The 22,882-nt window shown below is 50.3% G+C and overlaps 1 protein-coding gene across 2 annotated transcripts in view; it reads left to right on the top strand.

Moving 5' to 3' along the window:
- The window catches only part of tfcp2 (transcription factor CP2), a 151,778-nt gene that overhangs the window by 41,715 nt on the left and 87,181 nt on the right, over positions 1-22,882 (top strand). For both annotated transcript variants that reach the window (XM_038786352.1, XM_038786353.1), the window contains exons 4-5: positions 8,852-8,957; positions 17,925-18,031. In XM_038786352.1, the coding sequence (XP_038642280.1) occupies positions 8,852-8,957; positions 17,925-18,031 (213 nt within the window). The remainder of the gene's footprint in view (positions 1-8,851; positions 8,958-17,924; positions 18,032-22,882) is intronic.

Here is a 22,882-nt window from a genome sequence, read left to right as displayed (position 1 = left end):
CACAATTACTTCACAGCTCCAGGTTCGATTCCTGGCTTAGGTCACTGTCTGTGTGGAGTCTGCACGTTGTCCCTGTGTCTGCGTGGGTTTCCTCCTGGTACTCCGGTTTCCTCCCACAGTCCAAAGATGTGCGGTTAGGTGGATTGGCCATGCTAAATTGCCCTTGGTGTCCAAAAAGGTTAAGTGGGGGTTACGGGGATAGGGTAGATACGTGGGCTTGAGTAGGGTGCACTTTGTAAGGGCCAGTGCAGACTCGATGGGCCGAATAGCCTCCTTCTGCACTGTAAATTCTATGATTGCTGTTTGAAATGGTTCTGTGTCTCTGAAACAATTTCATTGTGGGGTAGATTTAAGAGAGCCAATGCAATGCTGATATGATGGTAAACAACTCTGCTAATATACTGCATTGGTGATTAACTTGTGACCCCATAAACACAAACTTGGGTTGTTGGGTGTAAGTTGTAATATGTATCTCTTGTGAATAAATACAAGTGGCAAGGGATTAGGTCCTGCTCTATCCTTCGCTAACTGGCTTTCTGGAATATAACATGATGGCCGAGGACTGGTGTTTAAAGGTGAAGGTTGAAAACGTTTTCCGACAAAACTTGAGGTGCCTCACTGGGTGTCTTGCTCTGGCTACCTCCCCATACAAAAGGTTCTTGGGAATGTGACTGTTTTCCTCTCTTCCATTGAGCAGATGCGCCTGACCCACTGAGGTCCCTCAGTTTGATTAGTGCCACATAGAGGACTGCCACATTCATGATTTGTCCTTCAAGGATGTATCCAGAATGTGCCACAGACAGCTTCTGGGTACCTGTAATCCGCCCATTATTCGCAGCCATACAGCAAGTTGCTCAGGTGCTGAGAACACAGGCCCTGTAAACCATCAACTTGCTCCTTCAGGTTGTTGTCCCATGTTTCCTGTGTTAGCCGAAGGTGGTTACTGCTTGCCCTATTTGTGTATAGAGCGATGCAATACGGATGTATTGTCTGTGTCTATCACTGGATCCAAGGTAGTAGAATTTGCTAACCACTTCTCGTGGGCTGTTATTTAGTTGATCAAGGTGGAGATGTGCCACCTTGTCCCATACCAATTGTGTTCTTGCTGCTTGAATTTAACAGCTTGAATTTGGTCAGTTTCTTATACAATTTGGGGCTTCCTAGATCATGTGTGTTTAAATGACTGGATTGTTTGAGGTATTTTATATGGGCAGGTTCCTGGTGCTAACTCGTGTTCAGTTCTTGAGAGGGCGACCCTGTTAGATCAGATGCTTGCTGCCTTGAAAAGATTTTCAGGAAAACGGTCATTTACTTCAACCTTTGTGGAACAGCTGGGACGTTCTCTGGTGCCACAAAGAATGAGAAGCCTTGAGGATTACCAGATTTCAAAATCGTCTCGCTGCTGGACATAGGCATCAGTACAACGAAAAGGTTAAAGAACAGGTGGATTTGGATGATACAGTCTCGACACAATTGGGAAAGAAAGAATAGAAATGAATCCCAGGAAGAACCAAAGAACAGTTGATCAATGTTTCAGCTGTGACTCCCAAGTATCATTATGATCAACTGCCCAAAATGAAGATGCAGTGTCCTTGAACTGACACAATTCTGAGGAAGAGGCTGAAAAGTTATACTGGTCGCAAGGGATTTTACTCCTGTGATGAATGCTTGAGGTGCTGTTACCTACAGGGCTACAGACCAACAGCTGGAAGGTGGAATCAGACAGAATAGTTCCTTCTTAGAACTTAAGAATTAGGAGTCGGCAATTTAGCTTCTCGAGCCTGCTCCACCGGTTAAAATTTTACCATCATCGGAGCAGAGTTAGGCCATTCGGGCCCTTGAGTCTGCTCCGCCATTCAATCATGGCTGATATTTTTCTCATCCCCATTCTCCTGCCTTTCCCCATAACCCTCGATCCCCTTATTGATCAAGAACCCCAGATTTGTGTTTGAGGTGCTGTTACCTACAGTGTGACAGACCAACAGCTGGAAGGTGGAATCAGACAGCATAGTTCCTCCTTGCGCCACCGTGCTGCCCCCAGTCCATCTATCCTGCACATCTTTGGGTTGTGGGGGCGAAACCCACGTAGACACAAGAAGAATGTGCGGACTCCACACAGACGGTGACCCAGAGCTGGGATCGATCTGGGACCTCGGTGCTGTGAGGCAGTAGTGTTATCTACTGCGCCACCGTGCTGCCCTATCCACCCTCTTATTAACCAATACTCCCGCCCCCTCGTTTTCAAATCCAGCCCTGAATGGAACATCTGGTCACCCAACCTAGGTATGTCTCCTGCAAAAACACAACGTCCGCCTTCAGACTCCTCCGATGCATGAACATACGGGACCATTTACCTGGTCCATTCAGCCCCCACAAATTCCACGTGACCAGGCTGGTCAGGGGGCTCCCCTGCCGATCAGCCATACCCCTTTTTCGGCCGGCCCATGTAACGCGCCCCTCCAGACCCCGCCCTCTGATGTCTGCCGCTATCTCTCCTTTCTCAACTGCATCCATGTCAGCAAACCCCCCTCCCCCCCCCCCCCCCCCCCCCCCCCCCCCCCCATCTACCCTCAAAACAAAGAACCAACCCCATTTTCCCCCCCAATCCTCCCAATGAATAAAGATAAATAAAAGGCAACTCGCCATCGTCGCTTCCCTGTTTTGAAGCCCACCCCATGCATTTTACAATGAACAAATAAAACTCCTCCAAATGTCAATGTCCTCAATGTCTCTTCTTGCTCCCACCCGGGGATGAAGAGGATTTCAACACACTCCCGGTGTCACTGAAGATCAAGCCGACGCCGGAGTCACCACCAGCACTACAGCGCTCTCGACGATAGATCAAGGCACCGGACGGCCTAAATTTGTAAATTTCAATGTCCAAGGTCCCTCATAAAGTCCATTGCCTCCTCTGGGAGCACACCAGAATGACAGGGAGTGGGATAGCTTGATCTTGGTTTCGGACAATGCTCGGCACAACATCGAGGGCCAAAGGGCCTGTTCTGTGCTGTACGGTTCTTTGTAATTAGGAGTCGGCAATTTAGCTTCTCGAGCCTGTCCCACAGTTCAATACGATCACGGCTGATCTCATCCTGGCCTCCTCCACCACCCTGCCCTCCACTCCACCACCCTGCCCTCCACTCCACCACCCTGCCCTCCACTCCACCACCCTGCCCTCCACTCCACCACCCTGCCCTCCACTCCACCACCCTGCCCTCCACTCCACCACCCTGCCCTCCACTCCACCACCCTGCCCTCCACTCCACCACCCTGCCCTCCACTCCACCACCCTGCCCTCCACTCCACCACCCTGCCCTCCACTCCACCACCCTGCCCTCCACTCCACCACCCTGCCCTCCACTCCACCACCCTGCCCTCCACTCCACCACCCTGCCCTCCACTCCACCACCCTGCCCTCCACTCCACCACCCTGCCCTCCACTCCACCACCCTGCCCTCCACTCCACCACCCTGCCCTCCACTCCACCACCCTGCCCTCCACTCCACCACCCTGCCCTCCACTCCACCACCCTGCCCTCCACTCCACCACCCTGCCCTCCACTCCACCACCCTGCCCTCCACTCCACCACCCTGCCCTCCACTCCACCACCCTGCCCTCCACTCCACCACCCTGCCCTCCACTCCACCACCCTGCCCTCCACTCCACCACCCTGCCCTCCACTCCACCACCCTGCCCTCCACTCCACCACCCTGCCCTCCACTCCACCACCCTGCCCTCCACTCCACCACCCTGCCCTCCACTCCACCACCCTGCCCTCCACTCCACCACCCTGCCCCCCACTCCACCACCCTGCCCCCCACTCCACCACCCTGCCCCCCACTCCACCACCCTGCCCCCCACTCCACCACCCTGCCCCCCACTCCACCACCCTGCCCCCCACTCCACCACCCTGCCCTCCACTCCACCACCCTGCCCTCCACTCCACCACCCTGCCCTCCACTCCACCACCCTGCCCTCCACTCCACCACCCTGCCCTCCACTCCACCACCCTGCCCTCCACTCCACCACCCTGCCCTCCACTCCACCACCCTGCCCTCCACTCCACCACCCTGCCCTCCACTCCACCACCCTGCCCTCCACTCCACCACCCTGCCCTCCACAAATTTACTCATTGTCCCAGTATCTACCGATACTCTGCGGTAGCGAATTCCACAGATTCACAACCCTTTGGGAGAAGTACTTTCTCCGCAAATCTGTTTTAAATTTGCTACCTCTTATCCTGAGGCTATGACCTCAAGTGTAACCAGTGGCAGCTCCTTACTGACCGCGTGGTTTGGTTGGAGCAGCAGTTGGATGCACTTGGGAGCATGCAGGTGGCAGAAAGCGTCATAGATAGCAGTTATAGAGGTGTGGTCACACCCAAGGTGCAGGCAGAGAGATGAGTGACCACCAGAAGGGGCAGGCAGTCAGTGCAGGAATCCCCTGTGGTTGTCCCCCTCTCGAACAGGTATACCGCTTTGGATACTGTTTTGGGTGGGGGGGGAGAGAGTAGCCTATTAGGGGAAAACAGCAGCAGCCAGAGCAGTGGCACCACGGCTGGCTATGATGTTCAGCAGGAAGGGTCAAAGCGCAGAAGAGCAAAAGTCATAGGGGACTCTATAGTCAGGGGCACAGATAGGTGCTTCTGTGGATGTGGAAGAGACTTGGAGCTAGGCAGAAAGTTAAAAGACAGGACCTCTAGGGTTGTAATCTCGGGATAACTCCCTGTGCCACGTGCCAGTGAGGCTAGAAATAGGAAGATAGAGCAGCTAAAGATGTGGCTAAACAACTGGTGTAGGAGGGAGGGTTTCCGTTATCTGGACCACTGGGAGCTCTTCCGGGGCAGGTGTGACCTGTATAGGAAGGACGGGTTGCATCTAAACTGGAGAGGCATAAATATCCTGGCCGCGAGGTTTGCTAGTGTCACACGGGAGGGTTTAAACTAGTATTGCAGGGGGGTTGGTGTAGGTCAGAAGGTGAAAGCATTGAGGGAGAACTAGGGAATATGGCCAGTATGGCTCAGAGGAAGAGCAGACAGGGAGATGTTGCTGAAAACAGCGGGACTGGTGGCCTGAAGTGCAGATATTTTCATGCAAGAAAGTGTAACGGTTAAGGCAGATGAACTTAGAGCTTGGATTAGTACTTGGTACTATGATGTTGTTGCCATTACAGAGACCTGGTTGAGGGAAGGACAGAATTGGCAGCTAAACGTTCCAGGGTTTAGATGTTTCAGGCGGGTTAGAGGGGGATGTAAAAGGGGTGGAGGAATTGTGCTACTGGTTAGGGAGAATATCACAGATTTGCTGGGGAGGTGTCGGTGGGCGTTTTTTGGGAAGCACTGAAGGCAGTGGCCCGGGGTGAAATTATCTCATTTACGATTCGTGCGAATAAGGAAAGGAGGGAGGAACATGACCGTCCAGTGAGTAAGATAGTGGGGGTGGACAGGGAATATTCGAGGGTGCCCAACGTGGAGGGATTGGTGAGGAGGAAAAAGTTTCAGGGGCAATTTGACAGGCTGACAATGGGGAGGGCGGTAGGGCAACTGCATCGGGCAAGAGGGGTGCAATACGAGTATGGGGAGAAGGCGAGCCGCATGCTGGCGCACCAGCTGCGGAGGCAGGCTGCGTCCAGGGAAGTATTGAAGATCCGGACTGGGGCTGGGGATGTGGTGTCAGAGCCAGGGAAGATAAATGAGGCATTTAGAGAGAGTATTACCAGGGACTTTGTGAGGCAGACCCAGGAGGAGAGGATGGGGTGGTTTCTGGACGAGCTGGAATTTCCCCAGGTGGAGGAAGCAAAGAGGCAGGCGTTGGAGGAGCCCCTGGGGCTGAGGGAGGTGCTGGATGGTATCAGGGGTATGAAGTCGGGGAAGGCCCCTGGGCCGGATGGGTACCCGGGAGAATTTTACAAGGAATTTGCGGCGGACCTGGCACCACATCTGTTGGGGGCGTTTAATGAAGCACTGGAGAAGGGGGAGTTGCGGAAGACGATGAAGCAGGCAGTAATCACACTAATCCCCAAAAAAGGGAAGGATCCGGTGCACTGTGGGTCGTTTAGACCCATATCACTAGTGAACACGGATGTGAAAGTATTGGCTAAGTTGTTGGCGGGGAGGATGGAGGATTGTGTCCTTCGTGAAGGGCAGACAGCTCGTGAGTAATATAAGGCGGCGGTTGAATGTGGTGATGAATCCGTCGAGAGCTCTGGTACCGGAGGTTGTGGTGTCCATGGACGCGGAGAAAGCATTTGATTGGGTGGAGTGGCGGTACTTGTTCGAAGTTTTGGGAAGGTTTGGGTTTGGGTCGAGATTTGTGGCATGGGTGCGGTTGCTGTATGTGGCGCCAAGAGCGAGGGTGAGGACGAATGATATGAGCTCACAAAGCTTTGACTTACACAGGGGTACAAGGCAGGGGTGCCCGCTGTCGCCGCTGCTGTTTACGCTGGCCATAGAGCCAAACTTGCTTCATTATTATTGGTGAATGTGGACAAGGTGCGGCGGTGGTGGGAAGGAGAAGGGGTAGAGTGGGTTAGGATGGAGGAGGAATCTTGTAAGGGGTCTAGTTTGAGGGCTATGGTGACGGCAGCATTGCCAATGGCTCCGAGTAGGTATTCAGGGAGCCCAGTGGTGCAGTCCACGGTGAAGATATGGAATCAGCTGAGGAGGCATTTTAGGGTGGAAGGGATGTCGGTGCTAACGCCGCTGTACGAGAATCATGGGTTTGAGCCGGGGGGATGGATAGTGTATACAGGAGGTGGAGGGAAGTGGGGCTGGTCAAGGTGAGGTATTTGAAGGAAGGGTTCGCCAGTCTGGAGGAGCAAAGGGAGAGGGCAGAGCTGCCGAGGGGTAGTGAGTTCAGGTATCTACAGGTTAGGGACTTTGCACGAAAGGTCTGGAAGGGGTTCCCTAGATTGCCGGGATACACCCTGCTGGAGCGACTGCTGCTTCCGGATGTGGAAGGGGAGGGAAGAATTGGGGATATATATAAGTGGCTGGGGGTGCAGGGAGGCGAGCGGGTGGTAAAGATCAAGGAGAAATGGGAAGCGGAGTTTGGAATGGAGATCAATTGGGGAGTATGGAGTGAGGCACTGCGAAGGGTAAACGGGACCTCCTCTTGTGCAAGGATGAGCCTGATACAGTTTAAGGTGGTGCACAGGGTGCATATGACTCGGGCGAGAATGAGTGGGTTCTTTCAGGGAGTAGCAGATGAGTGTGAGAGGTGTGGGCGGGGGCCAGCGAATCATGTGCACATATTTTGGTGTTGTGAAAAATTGGGAAGATTCTGGGCGGGTGTGTTCGCGGTCTTAGCCAGGATAGTGGAGGAGGGACTGGACCCGGACCCTTTGGGGCGATATTTGGGGTTAAAAATCTGTACAAACTGTATAGTTGATTGTTGGGAAGAATGTTTCCCGGTGTGTTTATTTGCTGTAACTTACTTTGATACAAGTTTGAATAAAATGCGTTTGTAAAAAAAAAAATGAGGATACAAAGAGGTCGCGCTCTTTTCCCTCCCGACTCCGCTCTTTTTTTTTTAATAAAAAACTGAAATCTGGAGAAATGCGCACTCTATTCCCATCCTTTTGCGATGAACATGCAAGTAGTTTTTGGTTATGCTTCACGTGCTCATCTTCCTGATGGGTGGGGTGGTGCAGTGGTTAGCACTGCTGTCTCACAGCGCAGAAGACCCAGGTCACTTTGCATGTGGAGTTTGCACGTTATCCCCATGTCTGCATGGGTCTCACCCCCTATAATCCAAAAGATGTTCAGGGTAGGTGGATTGGCCACGCTAAATTGCCCCTTGATTGGAAATTTAAAAAAAAATATTAAATAAATCTTTCTGGTGGGATTTTTAAGTGCAGTGGTTTTATAACATTTTTTTATAAGTTGAAAATGCAAGCTGTCCCCCTTAACTTGGGAAGCTAAGGAAACATAAAAAGGTTGCTCTAATACTTGGAAGGCCGGCTCTTGTCGATGCAGTGGATGTGGGATTTTGCTCGTCAGATATTCTGAGAGATTCTGCACAAGGCGGCTGTTGAAGATGGTATACCCACCATAGATAATTATCGTCCTGAGAAAAAATTGCGGAGAGAGAGGAAGTAATAAAAATTGAATGAACAGATGGAAGTATTCTTTTAGTTTAGTTTCACTAAAAAGGAGTGTGTGGGCAAAGAAATTGTTGGGGGTCCGAGAGGAATGGCTTCTCGCAATGTAATATTTTGTTCGGAATATGGAGTGTTTTGGTTGTTGTTTTTTGAAGTTTCTGGAAGAGGTGAGCTCCCTGCAAGATCCCACATGACACTCGAGGATGGTGTTGCAGAATATGCTATACTGCAAGGATCACTCATGGTTTTCTTTTTTGCAATCGGGTTTGAGTGAGAAGATTTTCTCTGATTTATAACTAATGCAGATATTAAAGGTGATGTGCGTAAGGAGGCACTAACCCGGTGAACAGTGCCGAGACGCAGTTTTTACAGTGGAAGAAAATTTAACCTCTGTCTAATTATTTCTGCTATATTAGCTTTTGCAGCATTCTTTTGCTCATTTGGAATATGGTTTCCAAATCTTCAAAAATAAGTCAGTGCACATATAATTCATTGCGATGATGTTGTTGAAATAGCCTCATTATTACTTTTATTTTTACATCTAATTGTAAACTGAGCAATTGAGGTAATAATTTCTGACGACATTCTCCCCGTGTCTGCGTGGGTTTCACCCCCACAACCCAAAAATGTGCAGAGTAGGTGGATTGGCCACGCTAAATTGCCCCTTAATTGGAAAAAATAATTGGGTAATCTAAATTTATTAAAAAAAAAATAATTTCTGACGCAGCTGTTTTGTCTTTCTGTCCTCCAGAGTATTATCCGAGTGGTATTTCACGACCGGCGTCTACAGTACACTGAGCACCAACAGTTGGAAGGATGGAGGTGGAACCGTCCGGGGGACAGGATCCTAGATTTAGGTTCGTTGATTGCAGGTGTCAATTAAGCGCAGTCCATGCATGCGGGCATCGGTTTGTATACTTGCAGACCAAGTCGCCATTTAATCTAATGGTTGATGTGATGTATAAAAGTTTGAAGTGTTATACAAATGCTGACCCTGAGCTAATTATTGCCTTGATAACCTGTGGAAGACTTTTAACACCAAATGAACTATCCCCTCACAAAAATAATTTGCTATCATGGAAACATTTGTGGTGATTGTGCCAGAGAGTCATAGATATTTACACCATGAATACAGGCCCATCGGCCCAGCTTGTCCATGCCAGTTTTTACCACTAAGCTAGTCCCAATTGCACGCATCTGGCCCATATCCCTCTATACCCACCCTGCCCATGTAACTGTCTAACTGTTTTTCAAAGGACAAAATTGTAACCGCCTCTACCACTGCCTCTGGCAGCCCATTCCAGACCCTCACCACCCTCTTGTGTGAAGAAAGTTCCCCCTCTGGTCTCTTTTGTACCTCTCCCCTCTCACCTTAAACCTGTGCCGTCTAGTTTTAGACCCCCTACCTTTGGGAAAAGATGTTGACCTTTTCTATGCTCCTCATTATTTTATAGACCTCTATAAGATCACCCTTAAACTTCCTACGCTCCAGGCTAAAAAGTCCCAGCCTATCCAGCTCTGCTTATAAGTCGCAGTAGCATCCTAGTAAATCTTTTCTCCACACCTTCCAGTTTAATAATATCCTTTCTATAATAATAATCTTTATTGTCACAAGTAGGCTTACATTAGCACTGCAATGAAGTTACTATGAAAAGACCCGAGTCGCCACATTCCGGTACTTGTTCGGGTACACTGAGGGATAATTCATAATGTCCAATTCGCGTAACACCACGTCTTTCGGGACTTATGGGAGGAAACCGGAGCACCCGGAGGAAGCCCACGGGGAGAACGTGCAGACTCCGCACAGACTGGGAATCGAACCCGAGACCCTGGTGCTGTGAAGCAACAGTGCTAACCAATGTGCTACACAGTATTCCAAGTGTGACCGTACCAATGTCTTGTACAACTTCAGCAAGACGTCCCAAATCCTGTATTCAATATTCTGACCAACAAAACATAGTATGCTGAATGTCTTTTTCACCACCCTGTCCACCTGTGACTCCACTTTCAAGGAGCTATGAACCTGTACTACTAGATCTTTGTTCTGTAACTCGTGTCATGGGAATATCACTTTAAGAAATGTTTGTCTGCTCAAGTGGCTGCAGTGATGTCAGAGTGTGGGTGGAGCTGAACTCTGGCTCTTAGTTTCGCTTTGAGGAAAAGCTTGGGTGTGTCTGTCTTTTTTAGTTTTGTTTTCGTGTTGGAGCTGCAGCCAGCCAAAGAAGGCGTAATTCTGATCTCTCTGCCATCTAAAGACTATCTCCAGATCATTTGGTGAATTCAGAGTGATAACTGCTCTCAGTAGAGAATTTAAACCTCATGTGTGTCTGTAAAAAGGTTTTTTGTCTTTTGGATGTTAAAAGGAAAATTTAAGGATTACTTAGTGTTATATTCTTTGGGGGTTGTATTTGAATTGATGGTTTCTAAAATGTTCACTATGTTTTAAAAAGGTTAACTGAGTTCATAGAATAAACATTGTTTTGCTTTAAAAAATACTTTTCCATTTCTGCTGTACCACACCTGTAGAGTTAGCCGTGTGCTCCCCATACCACGATCTAGTAAACGTCGTGGGTCAGGTGATCTCTATGATATACTTTGGAGTTCTCTCAACCCTGGTCCATAACACTCGCCTAAACTCCCTACCAGCAACTGAGTAGGTCCTGCCCCGATTCGATCTACCAAAATGTATCACCTCACATTTATCTAAATTAAACTTCCGTCTGCCACTCATCGGCCCACTGGCCCAATTGGTCAAGATCCTGTTGCAATCTTATATAATCTTTTTTTAAATATATATTTAGAGTACCCAATTATTTTTTTTTCCAATTAAGGGACAATTTAGCATGGCCAATCCACCGAACCTGCACATCTTTGGGTTTTGGGGGTGAAACCCATGCAGACACGGGGAGAATGTGCAAACTCCATACGGACAGTGACCCAGGGCCGGGATTCAAACCCGTTATATAACCACCTTCACTGAAATGAAATGAAATGAAAATCACTTATTGTCACAAGTAGGCTTCAAATGAAGTTACTATGAAAAGCCCCCAGTCGTCACATTCCGGCGCCTGTTTGGGGAGGCTGGTACGGGAATTGAACCATGCTGCTGGCCTGCCTTGGTCTGCTTTCAAAGCAAGCGATTTAGCCCTGTGCTAAACCAGCCCCTACTGGTCAACTGTCCACTATGCCACCAATCTTGGTGTCATCTGCAAACCTACTAACCATGCCTCTTACACTCTCATCCAAGTCATTAATATATATATAATAAATAATAGTGGACCCAGCACCGATCCCTGAGGCACACCGCTTGTCACAGGCCTCCAGTTTGAAAAACAATCCTCCACAAACACGCTTTGGTTTTGAGTTGCCAAGCTAATTTTGTATCCAATTGGCTTCCTCACACTGGATCCTGTGAGATTTAACCTTTTGCAACAACCTACCATGCGGTACCTTGCCAAAGACCTTGCGAAAGTCCATGTCGACTATGACGGCGGCACAGCCCTCATCTACCTTCCTGGTTATTCCTTCAAAAAACTCAATCAAATTCGTGAGATATGATTTTCCACTCACAAAGCCATGCTGACTGTCCCTAATTAGCCCTTGACTCTCGAAATGCCTGTAGATCCCATCTTGCAGAATATCTTCGAACAGCTTACCCACCACAGGTGTTAGGCTCACTGGTCTGTAGTTCCCTGGCTTTTCCCTGCAGCCCTTCTTAAACAAGGGCACAACATTTGCTACAGGCACCTCACCTGTGGCTGTCGATGATTCAAATACCTCCGCTCGGGGACCCGCAATTTCCTCCCCAGCCTCCCACAACGTCCTGGGATACATTTCATCAGGTCCTGGGGGTTTATCTACTTTGATGTGCTTTAAGACTTCCAGCCCCTCCTTCTCTGTAATATTTATACTCCTCAAGATATCACTATTTATCTCCTCAAGTTCCCTAACATCCATGCCTTTTTCAACAGTAAATACTGATGAGAAATATTCATTTCGGATCTCGCCTATCACTTGTGGATCGCACATAGATGTCCTTGTAGATCCACAAGAGGCTCTACCCTCTCCCTAGTCACTCTTTTGCCCTTTATGTATCGGTAAAAGTTCCTTTGCCGTATCTGCTGAAGCAATCTCATGTCTCCTTTTTGCCCTCCTGATTTCTCTCTTAATTCTACTCCGACAAGCCCTATGCTCTTCAAGGGATCCATTTGATCCCAGCTGCCTATGCATGTTATATGCCTCCTTCTTCCTTTTGACCATGGCCTCAATATCCTGAGTTATCCAGGGTTCCCTCCTCAGGAATGTGCTCACCCTGAACCATAATTAACACCCTTTTGAAAGCCTCCCACTTACCAGCTGTCCCCTTGCCAGTAAGCAGACTTCTCCCAATCAACTTTTGAAAGTCCCCGCCTAATACACTCGAAGTTGGCCGTACCCCAATTTAGAACTTTAACTTTTGGCCAGAACTATCATTCTCCATAGCTATCTTAAAATTAATGGAATTATGGTCATTGGTCCCAAAGTGACCCCTCACTTCTGTCACCTGCCCTTCCTTATTCCCCAAGAGGAGGTTAAGTTTTGTCCCCTCTGTAGTTGGGCCATCCACATAGTGAATGAGGAATTCTTCCTGAATACACGTGACAAATTTCTCCCCATCCAAACCCATAGTGCTATGGCTGTCCCAGTTGATGTTGGGAAAGTTAATGTCCCCCAACTATCACCACCCTATTTTTCCGGCAGCTATCTGTAATCTCCTTACATATTTGCTTCTCGATTTCCCGCTGACTATTTGGGGCCTATAGTACAATCCTATCAAAGCAATCTCACCCTTCTTATTTTTCAGTTCAACCCATATAGACTCAATGGGCCAACCCTCGGATATATCCTCTCTCTGTACTGCCGTGATATTCTCCCTAATCAAAAACTCAACATCTACTCCTCTTGCCTCCTGTTCTATCTTTCCTATAGCATCTGTACCCCGGAACATTGAGCCACCAGTCCCCCCCCCCCCCCCCCCCAGCCATGTTTCAGTAATAGCTATAATATCCCAGTCCTGTGTACCCATCCATGCCCTGAGTTAATCTGCCTTGCCCGTCAGGCCTCTTGCATTGAAATAAACGCAGTTTAGTCTGGACTTCCCTTGCTCTCTACTCTGCTTTCTCAGACCATTTGTCCGGTACGCACTCCGTCTTTTATTTCTCTTAGCCTTACTGGACCCTTTTGCTGAGTTCTCCACAGTGTCTGTACTGTGGCCCTTTTTGATTTTTGTCTTTGGTTTCTCTGCCTTTCACTTTCCCCTTACTGCCTTTTGTTTCTGTCCCCACTTTACTTCCCTCCGACTTCCTGCATCGGTTCACCACCCCCCCCCTGCCACATTAGTTTAAACCCTCCCCAACAGCGCTAGCAAACACTCCCCCTAAGACATTGGTTCCAGTCCTGCCCAGGTGCAGACCGTCTGGTTTGTACTGGTCCCACCTCCCCCAGAACTGGTTCCAATGTTCCAGGAATTTGAATCCCTCGTGCCCCATCCTTCAAGCCACGTAGTCATTCCTATTGACTAGCACGTGGCACTGGTAGCAATGCTGATATTACTATCTTTGAGGTCCTAATTTTTAGTTTAACTCCTAACTCCCTAAATTCAGCTTTAGGACGTCATCATGTTTTTTACCGATATCTTTGGTGCCTCTATGCACCACGACAGCTGACTGTTCACCCTCCCCCTCCAGAATGTCCTGCAGCCATTCCGAGACACCCTTCACCCTTTCACCCTGTCTATTCCCCTTACGATCGAGTCCCCTATCAATATCGCTCTGCCACTCTTTTTCCTGCCCTCCTGTGCAGCAGAGCCAGCCATAGTGCCATGAACCTGGCTGCTGCCACCTTCCCCTGGTGAGCCATCTTCCTCAACAGTATCCAAAACAGTATATCTGTTTTGGAAGGAGATGACCGCAGGAGACCCCTGCACTTCCTTCCTACTCTTGCTTTGTCTTTTGGTCACCCGTTTCCTATCTCCCTCCGTACTCTTTAACTGTGGTGTGACCAACACACTGAACGTGCTATCCACTCCGTTCTCGGCATGCTCAAAAGTGAGTCCACCCGAAGCTCCAGAGCCGTCAAGCGGTCTAACAGTAGCTGCAGTTAGACACACTTCCTGTACGTGAAGGAGCCAGGGACAGTGGACGTGTCCCTGAATTCCCACATCGCACAAGAGGAGCATGGCACGGGTCTGGGATCTCCTGCCATGACTTAACCCTTAAGTTAACTTACAGCAACAACTACAGTGCCAAGAGAAAAAAGAAAAGAAAAACTACTTACCAGTCACCAGACAATCACTTACCTGCTGGTCGAGGTGACTGAGTTGACTTCTCCCAGAATCAATCTACTGGCCATGATATCCTTCTTTACCCTTGCTCGTCCTCCTCACAGTGCCTTTTTTGGTTCAAGGAGGAGGGAGGGAGGGAAACACTCATGTAGTGTTTCGGGCTTAAACCGCTCCTTGACACCAGTTCTTCGGTTACCCACAGTACAGTCGAGGTGACCGAGTTGACGTCTCCCAGAATCCTCTTCTGCCGCCTTTACTGGATGATGATCTTCCTCCTGTTTGCCACTGGAGGGCTTCTTCGATGGTGCATAATGTATGTGTGTCAATGCAGTATCCACACGAGCGCAGTAGGTGTTGATCAGAGGCTTGTCTCTCTCTCTCCTAGAAGGGATTGTTTGATGTCAGATTATCCCAGGGCATATTCAAATTCATCCTAAGAAAAAAATATGCGAGCAATGTTTGAGAATAGCTAGGCCGCTTCCCTGAGTTGCTGAATGGTGTTTGGTGTTAATTCCCTGAAACCTGGTGAAGTAGGAAACCAGATGCCAATCTTTTTCTTAATACTTGGTTTAATTACAAAATGCAGCATCAGGAATATATGCTGCCTCCCTCACCCAGTGCCCCAGAGGTCTGTTGATATGCTATTACAATCCCAGCCGAGGTTACGACCGGAAAAGTCAATTTACCACATCTATCTCGTACTCTAATATTCATGGTATCTGTGAACCACCTGGCAACCTGTGGTCAGGTGCACCAGACACACTCAGGGCAATGCCAGATGTGACTAAATCAGATTCCATGGATATCTCAGTAACCTGCCCAGATGTTTGTTTCACCGTGAACCAATTGGTCTCACTAAAACTCTGTCCTTCTCGTGAGGGTTTCTCCACGTTTGAAGAACTCTCCTTGGAATTCTCTCCAAACGGTGCTGCCACTCTGAACGCTTCAACAAAGATTACCCCCAGGGTTTCAGTCTGACCTTCCAAGATTCCTTTCCCCTGAATCATCGAGTACACTTTGACGCATCACCTCCCAAGCACACTTTCAGATCTTTGGCCGTCCTAAGCACAACTGCTGCAAAGGATACCTTTGCCCTTATGGCCTGCAGCATGAAGACACCTGGCTGCCCTCTCTGATCATCTGGGCTTCTCTTGAGCCCACTTCAGTTCCAAGTCTGCTTCCTGCAGCTCTTTCTTCAACCTGGAGCCTTTTAGAACATGGAACATACAGTGCAGAAGGAGGCCATTTGGCACATCGAGTCTGCACCGGACCACTTAAGCCCTCACTTCCTATCCCAATAACCCCACCTAACCTTTTTGCTCACTAAGGGCAATTTATCATGGCCAATTCACCTAACCTGCATGTCTTTGGACTGTGGGAGGAAACCGGAGCACCCGGAGGAAACCCACGCAGACACGGGAGAACCTGCAGACTCCGCAGTTTTCCTCTGCTCCTTTCTCTCAACCTCACTTAACAGGATTGGTTTCCAATCTGTGCCCTTGACTATCTTCTGGGACCTCTTTCTGTTCCACTCCCTTGTTTGGAACCACCACCTTGGTTTGGGATCTCTCCGCATCCCCCTCCCCATGTCCTGTTCCATGAAACGCCTCCAGTTCCAGACTGTCAGGCCTCCAGATTCACTTCATTTTGCTTCTTTTTACTTCTGCCCATGTGCAGAAGAAAGGCCGAAGAATGGAGCTGCGCACGTGTGGCCGTTCGGTAGGCCCATGATCCTAATGTTCTGCCTGCATGACCGGTTCTCTAGGTCCCCGACCTTCTCCTGAAGCCGCTTCTGCTGATCGCACATCAGCTCCATCTCTGCTGCCATTGAGGTGAACTGCTCCTCGTGTTCCCTCGCCACCTCCTCCATCTTCTGAATCGCCTGACCCTGGGCCGCCGGCTTCACTTTCACTCGATCGACCACCGCCCTGATCGAATGCACTGCCCGGGCAAGGTCCTCCAGACTCTCCTTCCGCTGCTGGGTAAACTTCTTGTTCAAGAAGCTCACCAGCTGGTCCGTCGACCTCTGAGCCGGCAGGGCCGCTCCCTGCCCCTTCTCCATCTCCACGTGTGTTGCAGGTGCCGCATCAACTCCAACCGACTGATTCCCACTTTTTGACCGCTTCTGGCTCTCAGCTCCATACACCAGAGGGTCAATCTCTTCCACTCACTCTCCTGTACCTATATTCCACCTCACATCCACCCGTTAACCGGGGAAAAGGTCCGAAAAAACCGCCACGAGCGAGAACCACGAAATGTGACCACTCACTCCATGGTTGCCACCATAGTGCACAACCTATTTTATCCCTGAGATTTATTTTTCTCTCCAGCATCTCTTTAACATTAAGGTCCATTTTTTACTTGTCTCCAAGTTGCACTTTTTGTCGAACATACGTTATTCCATAAGGAATGACCTGTATAAGATTCTCCACCCCTGCCGGTATAGAATTTCCCTAAAATATTCGATAAATAAATCCCATTTTTATTGCTTCTACCAGAGCCAATGTTTCTGCAGCTAAAGTACTTTGAACCACTCTTTTTATTTTCTTTGCTTCCCAGGCCAAGGAACAACATTTTCCATTTTCACCCACCAGAAATATTGTGAAAACGACTGTACTTGAATGCGGATGATTGGCATGAGAAGCGTCACCAAAAAGGACTAATTTCATAGCTTGTCTTTTTGATCTCCCAAGGTGGGAAACCTGAGTGACCATTTCTCCCAATTACACTTCGATGTTTTATTTGCCCGTAAAAGATCCCGACTTGCAGTGTGTTTCAGAACGGCATTTAGTGCCAGCATGTCAAAATTGGCACCTGGGCGCATAGTCAATTCAGCTGCCCAATCAAGCTTTCTAACTGCTTTGTTTCTTCAGATGTAGGATTACCTTTCTGTGATGCCCGAATGTGTCTTATCGCTCTGCTAGTTAACGATTTCCAAATAAGATTGTTGACTGAAGGTTACTCCGTCGTCTTCTGCTTAATGTCTAAGCTTGCATATTTACAAACCTCTGAAGTCTGAACCAGTCTTTGGAGCTCTCTGAATTTTTTGAGACATCTGCCTTGTTGAATGACTTTCTCGCTCTCTGGAAAGCATTCAAATGAACAGGCAGAACTAAGGGCGAGGGGGCAATCTCGCAGCACAAGTTGTTTCAATGCCGTATCAATTGCATTGATATAATAAACCCTTAATGATTACATTGTCGATTACTTTGAGGGAAACGGGTGGTGAGCATTTGAACACAAATAGGGGATGGTTGGGATACTGGGTGTGGATGAGGAGTGTTGCCATCATCTGTAAACTCAGCAATAAATAGTTTTGACTTCACCAGTTGGTGTGGATCCAGATAACCAGGTGGTGAACCATCGAATGCAACATTTGCTGCGTTTCGACGAGGCAGTATCACCAAATGCATATAAAAATACTTGGGATAGTATCCTGATGAACAGTGGTTCAATTTGAATTTGTAGGTTTCTATAATAATTCCTGCTTTTTTCCCCCCAGATATCCCATTATCAGTCGGGATTGTTGACCCCAGAGCAAATCCAACACAACTAAACACAGTGGAGTTTCTTTGGGACCCTTCAAAGAGAACCTCTGTATTTATCCAGGTATGATGTCTCTTTAATACTCAGGGTTTAGTACATGCTGATGATTTAATTGTAAACGTGTATTCCTCTCGTCCGTTTTGTGTGGTGATGATGTTGGTATTTCAGATGTATTGTTTTTGGTGCAGTAACAGTTGAAAACCTGAGTTTGTGTCTGAATGACTGCTACAGTCAGGTGTTTTAAAAAGAATCCTGGTTTAAAAGACCAGAGACACAATTAAAGCATTGTAATAGCTTTAGTGATGGTAATGCCATTGATTGTCAAGGGGCGATGGTTTGATTCTCTCTTGTTGGAGATGGGCATGCCTGGCACTTGTATGGCTCGAATGTAACTTGCCACTTGTCAGCCCAAGCCTGGATATTGTCCAGGTCTTGCCGCATTTGCACATGGACTGCTTCATTATCTGAGTTGCGAATGGTGCTGAACATTGTCCAGTCATCTGCAAACATCCCCACTTCTGACCTTATGATGGAAGGAAGGTCATTGATGAAGCAGCTGAAGATGGTCGGGTCTAGGGCACTACCCTGAGGAACTCCTGCAGCGATGTCCTGGGATTGAGATGATTGACCTCCGATCACCACTACCATCCTCCTTTCAGCCAGGCATGACTCCAACCAGCGGAGAGTTTCCCCCTGATTCCTATTGACTCCAGTTTAGCTAGGGTGTTCCTTGGGCAGCACGGTGGCATAGTGGTTAATAATCATTATTGTCACGAGTAGGCTCACATTAACACTGCAATGAAGTTACTGTGAAAAGCCCCTAGTCGCCACATTCCGGCGCCTGTTCGGGTCACAGAGGGAGAATTCAGAATGTCCAATTCACCTAACAGCACGTCTTTCGGGACTTGTGGGAGGAAACCGGAGCACCCGGAGGAAACCCACGCAGACACGGGGAGAACGTGCAGACTCCACACAGATAGTGACCCAAGCCGCCAGGAATCGAACCTGGGACCCTGGAGCTGTTAGCACTACTGCCTCACAGCTCCAGGGTCCTGGGTTCAATTCCGGCCTTGGGTGACGCTGGAGTTTGCACGTTCTCCCAGTGTCTGCGTGGGTTTCCTCCCACAAGTCCAAAGATGTGCAGATTAGGTGGATTGGCCATGATCAATTGCCCCTTAGTGTCTAATAGTTTGGTGGAGTTACTGGGTTATTGGGGTAGGGTGGGGGAATGGGGGCTCTTTCAGAAGGTCATTGCCGACGCGATGGGCCGAATGTCCTCTTTCTGTACTGTAGGTATTCTGTACCATACCCTGTAACAGTCACTTCACCCGAATTTCTCTCTCGTCTATATTTGAAAACAGAACATACAGTGCAGAAGGAGGCCATTCGGCCCATCGAGTCTACACCGACCCACTTAAGCCCTCACTTCCCCCCTATCCCCCTATCCCCGTAACCCAATAACCCCTCCGAACCTTTTTGGACACTAAGGGCAATTTATCATGGCCAATCCACCTAACCCGCACATCTTTGGACTGTGGGAGGAAACCGGAGCACCCGGAGGAAACCCACGCAGACACGAGGGGAACGTGCAAACTCTGCACAGACAGTGACCCAGCGGGGGAATCGCACCTGGGACCATGGCGCTGTGAAGCCACTGTGCTAGCCACTGTGTTACCATGCTGCCCGTGCAGAAAGAGGACATTGGGCCCATCGCGTTGGCAACAACCTCTAATTTAAAAACAATGCCACCCTAGTTATGCATTCACGCACAAGAGGCATTTCATTTTTAAAAAATAAATTTTGAGTACCCAATTCATTTTTTCCAATTAAGGGGCAATTTAGTGTGGCCAATCCACCTACCCTGCACATCTTTGGGTTGTGGGAGCTAAACCCACACAGACACGGGGAGAATGTGCAAACTCCACACGGACAGTGACCCAGAGCCGGGATCGAACCTGGGGCCTCGGCGCCGTGAGGCAGCAGGGATAACCACTGCGCCACCGTGCTGCCCACAAGAGGCATTTCATAAGGTGCAACATCAAAGATTGGTACACAAGCCAAGAGCTAATAGTGTTGAGGGCAATATTTTAACAAGGAGAAAGCATTTGGTAGCTAACAGGAAGCAGGGAGTAGGTAAAATGGATATTTTTAGGGGTTAACAAGCTGTAACTAGTGGTGTGCCACAGGGATAAGTGAGGGGCCCACGACTACTGTTTCAATGAAGGGACCAAATGCATGATGCTAAATTTGTAGACAACACCAAGATAGGTAGGGAGGCAAGGAGGCAGAGTCTGCAAAAGGATATAGACAGGACGAGTGAATTGGCAAAAAATTGGCAGATTGGAGTATAATATGAGAAAAAATAAAGTTGTTAATTTGGCAGGATGAATAGAAAAGCTGAATATAATTTAATGAGAGATTACAGAACGATCTAGATGTCCTGGTACATGAATCGCAAGACGTTAACAGCTACAAGTGATTAGGAAGGCAAGCGGGATGTTTTTGTTTCTTGCAAAGGGAATGGACACGTTGGGCCCATAACTGTTGGGAGGCCTGTGGAGCGTTGTCATCGCCGACCCTACTGCCTGTGGAGCACCATCATCGCCGCCCCCACTGCCTGTGGAGCGTTGTCATCGCCGACCCCACTGCCTGTGGAGCATCGTCATCGCCAACGCCTCTGCCTGTGGAGCATCGTCATCACCGACCCCACTGCCTGTGGAGCATCGTCATCGCCAACGCCTCTGCCTGTGGAGCATCGTCATCGCCGACCCCACTGCCTGTGGAGCATCGTCATCGCCGACCCCACTACCTGTGGAGCATCGTCATCGCCAACCCCACTGCCTGTGGAGCATCGTCATCGCCGACCCCACTGCCTGTGGAGCATCGTCATCGCCGACCCCACTGCCTGTGGAGCGTCGTCATCGCCGCCCCCACTGCCTGTGGAGCACCGTCATCACTGCCCCCACTGCCTGTGGAGCATTGTCATCGCCAACGCCTCTGCCTGTGGAGCATCGTCATCACCAACGCCTCTGCCTGTCGAGCACCGTCATCGCCGACCCCACTGCCTGTGGAGCATCGTCATCGCCGACCCCACTGCCTGTGGAGCATCGTCATCGCCGACCCCACTGCCTGTGGAGCATCGTCATCGCCGACCCCACTGCCTGTGGAGCATCGTCATCACCAACGCCTCTGCCTGTGGAGCATCGTCATCACCAACGCCTCTGCCTGTGGAGCATCGTCATCGCCGACCCCACTGCCTGTGGAGCATCGTCATCGCCGACCCCACTGCCTGTGGAGCATCGTCATCACCAACGCCTCTGCCTGTGGAGCATCGTCATCACCAACGCCTCTGCCTGTGGAGCATCGTCATCGCCGACCCCACTGCCTGTGGAGCACCGTCATCGCCGACCCCACTGCCTGTGGAGCATCGTCATCGCCAACCCCACTGCCTGTGGAGCATCGTCATCGCCGACCCCACTGCCTGTCGAGCACCGTCATCGCCGACCCCACTGTCTGTGAAGCACCGTCATCGCCGACCCCACTGCCTGTGGAGCATCGTCATCGCCGACCCCACTGCCTGTGGAGCGTCGTCATCGCCGACCCCACTGCCTGTGGAGCACCGTCATCACCGACCCCACTGCCTGTGGAGCATCGGCATCACCGACCCCTCTGCCCGTGGAGCATCGTCATCGCCGACCCCACTGTCTGTGGAGCATCGTCATCGCCGACCCCACTGTCTGTGGAGCATCGTCATCGCCGACCCCACTACCTGTGGAGCGTCGTCATCACCAACGCCTCTGCCTGTGGAGCGCCGTCATCACCGCCCCCACTGCCTGTGGAGCGTCGTCATCGCCGACCCCACTGCCCGTGGAGCATCGTCATCGCCGACCCCACTGCCTGTGGAGCGTTGTCATCACCAACGCCTCTGCCTGTGGAGCACCGTCATCGCCGACCCCACTACCTGTGGAGCACCGTCATCGCCGACCCCACTGCCCGTGGAGCATCGTCATCGCCAACGCCTCTGCCTGTGGAGCATCGTCATCACCAACGCCTCTGCCTGTGGAGCATCGTCATCACCGACCCCACTGCCTGTGGAGCGTCGTCATCGCCGACCCCACTGCCTGTGGAGCATCGTCATCGCCGACCCCACTACCTGTGGAGCACCGTCATCGCCGACCCCACTGCCTGTGGAGCATCGTCATCGCCGACCCCACTGCCTGTGGAGCACCGTCATCGCCGACCCCACTGCCTGTGGAGCGTCGTCATCGCCGACCCCACTGCCTGTGGAGCATCGTCATCGCCGACCCCACTGCCTGTGGAGCGTCGTCATCGCCGACCCCACTGCCTGTGGAGCGTCGTCATCGCCGACCCCACTGCCTGTGGAGCATCGTCATCGCCGACCCCACTGTCTGTGAAGCACCGTCATCACCGACCCCTCTGCCTGTGGAGCACCGTCATCACCGACCCCACTGCCCGTGGAGCACCGTCATCACCAACGCCTTTGCCCGTGGAGCGTTGTCATCACCAACGCCTCTGCCTGTGGAGCACCGTCATCACCGACGCCTCTGCCTGTGGAGCGTTGTCATCACCAACGCCTCTGCCTGTGGAGCGTTGTCATCACCAACGCCTCTGCCTGTGGAGCGTTGTCATCGCCGATCCCATTGCCTGTGGAGCACCGTCATCGCCGACCCCACTGCCTGTGGAGCATCGTCATTGCCAACGCCTCTGCCTGTGGAGCACCGTCATCGCCGACCCCACTACCTGTGGAGCACCGTCATCGCCGACCCCACTGCCTGTGGAGCACCGTCATCACCAACGCCTCTGCCTGTGGAGCGTCGTCATCGCCGACCCCACTGCCTGTGGAGCGTCGTCATCGCCGACCCCTCTGCCTGTGAAGCACCGTCATCGCCGACC

Source organism: Scyliorhinus canicula, chromosome 28 (assembly GCF_902713615.1).
Source record: "Scyliorhinus canicula chromosome 28, sScyCan1.1, whole genome shotgun sequence".
Classification (NCBI taxonomy): domain Eukaryota; kingdom Metazoa; phylum Chordata; class Chondrichthyes; order Carcharhiniformes; family Scyliorhinidae; genus Scyliorhinus; species Scyliorhinus canicula.
The sequence above is the reverse complement of the archived record's forward strand: the minus strand, read 5'-3'. Positions and strand labels throughout refer to the sequence as shown.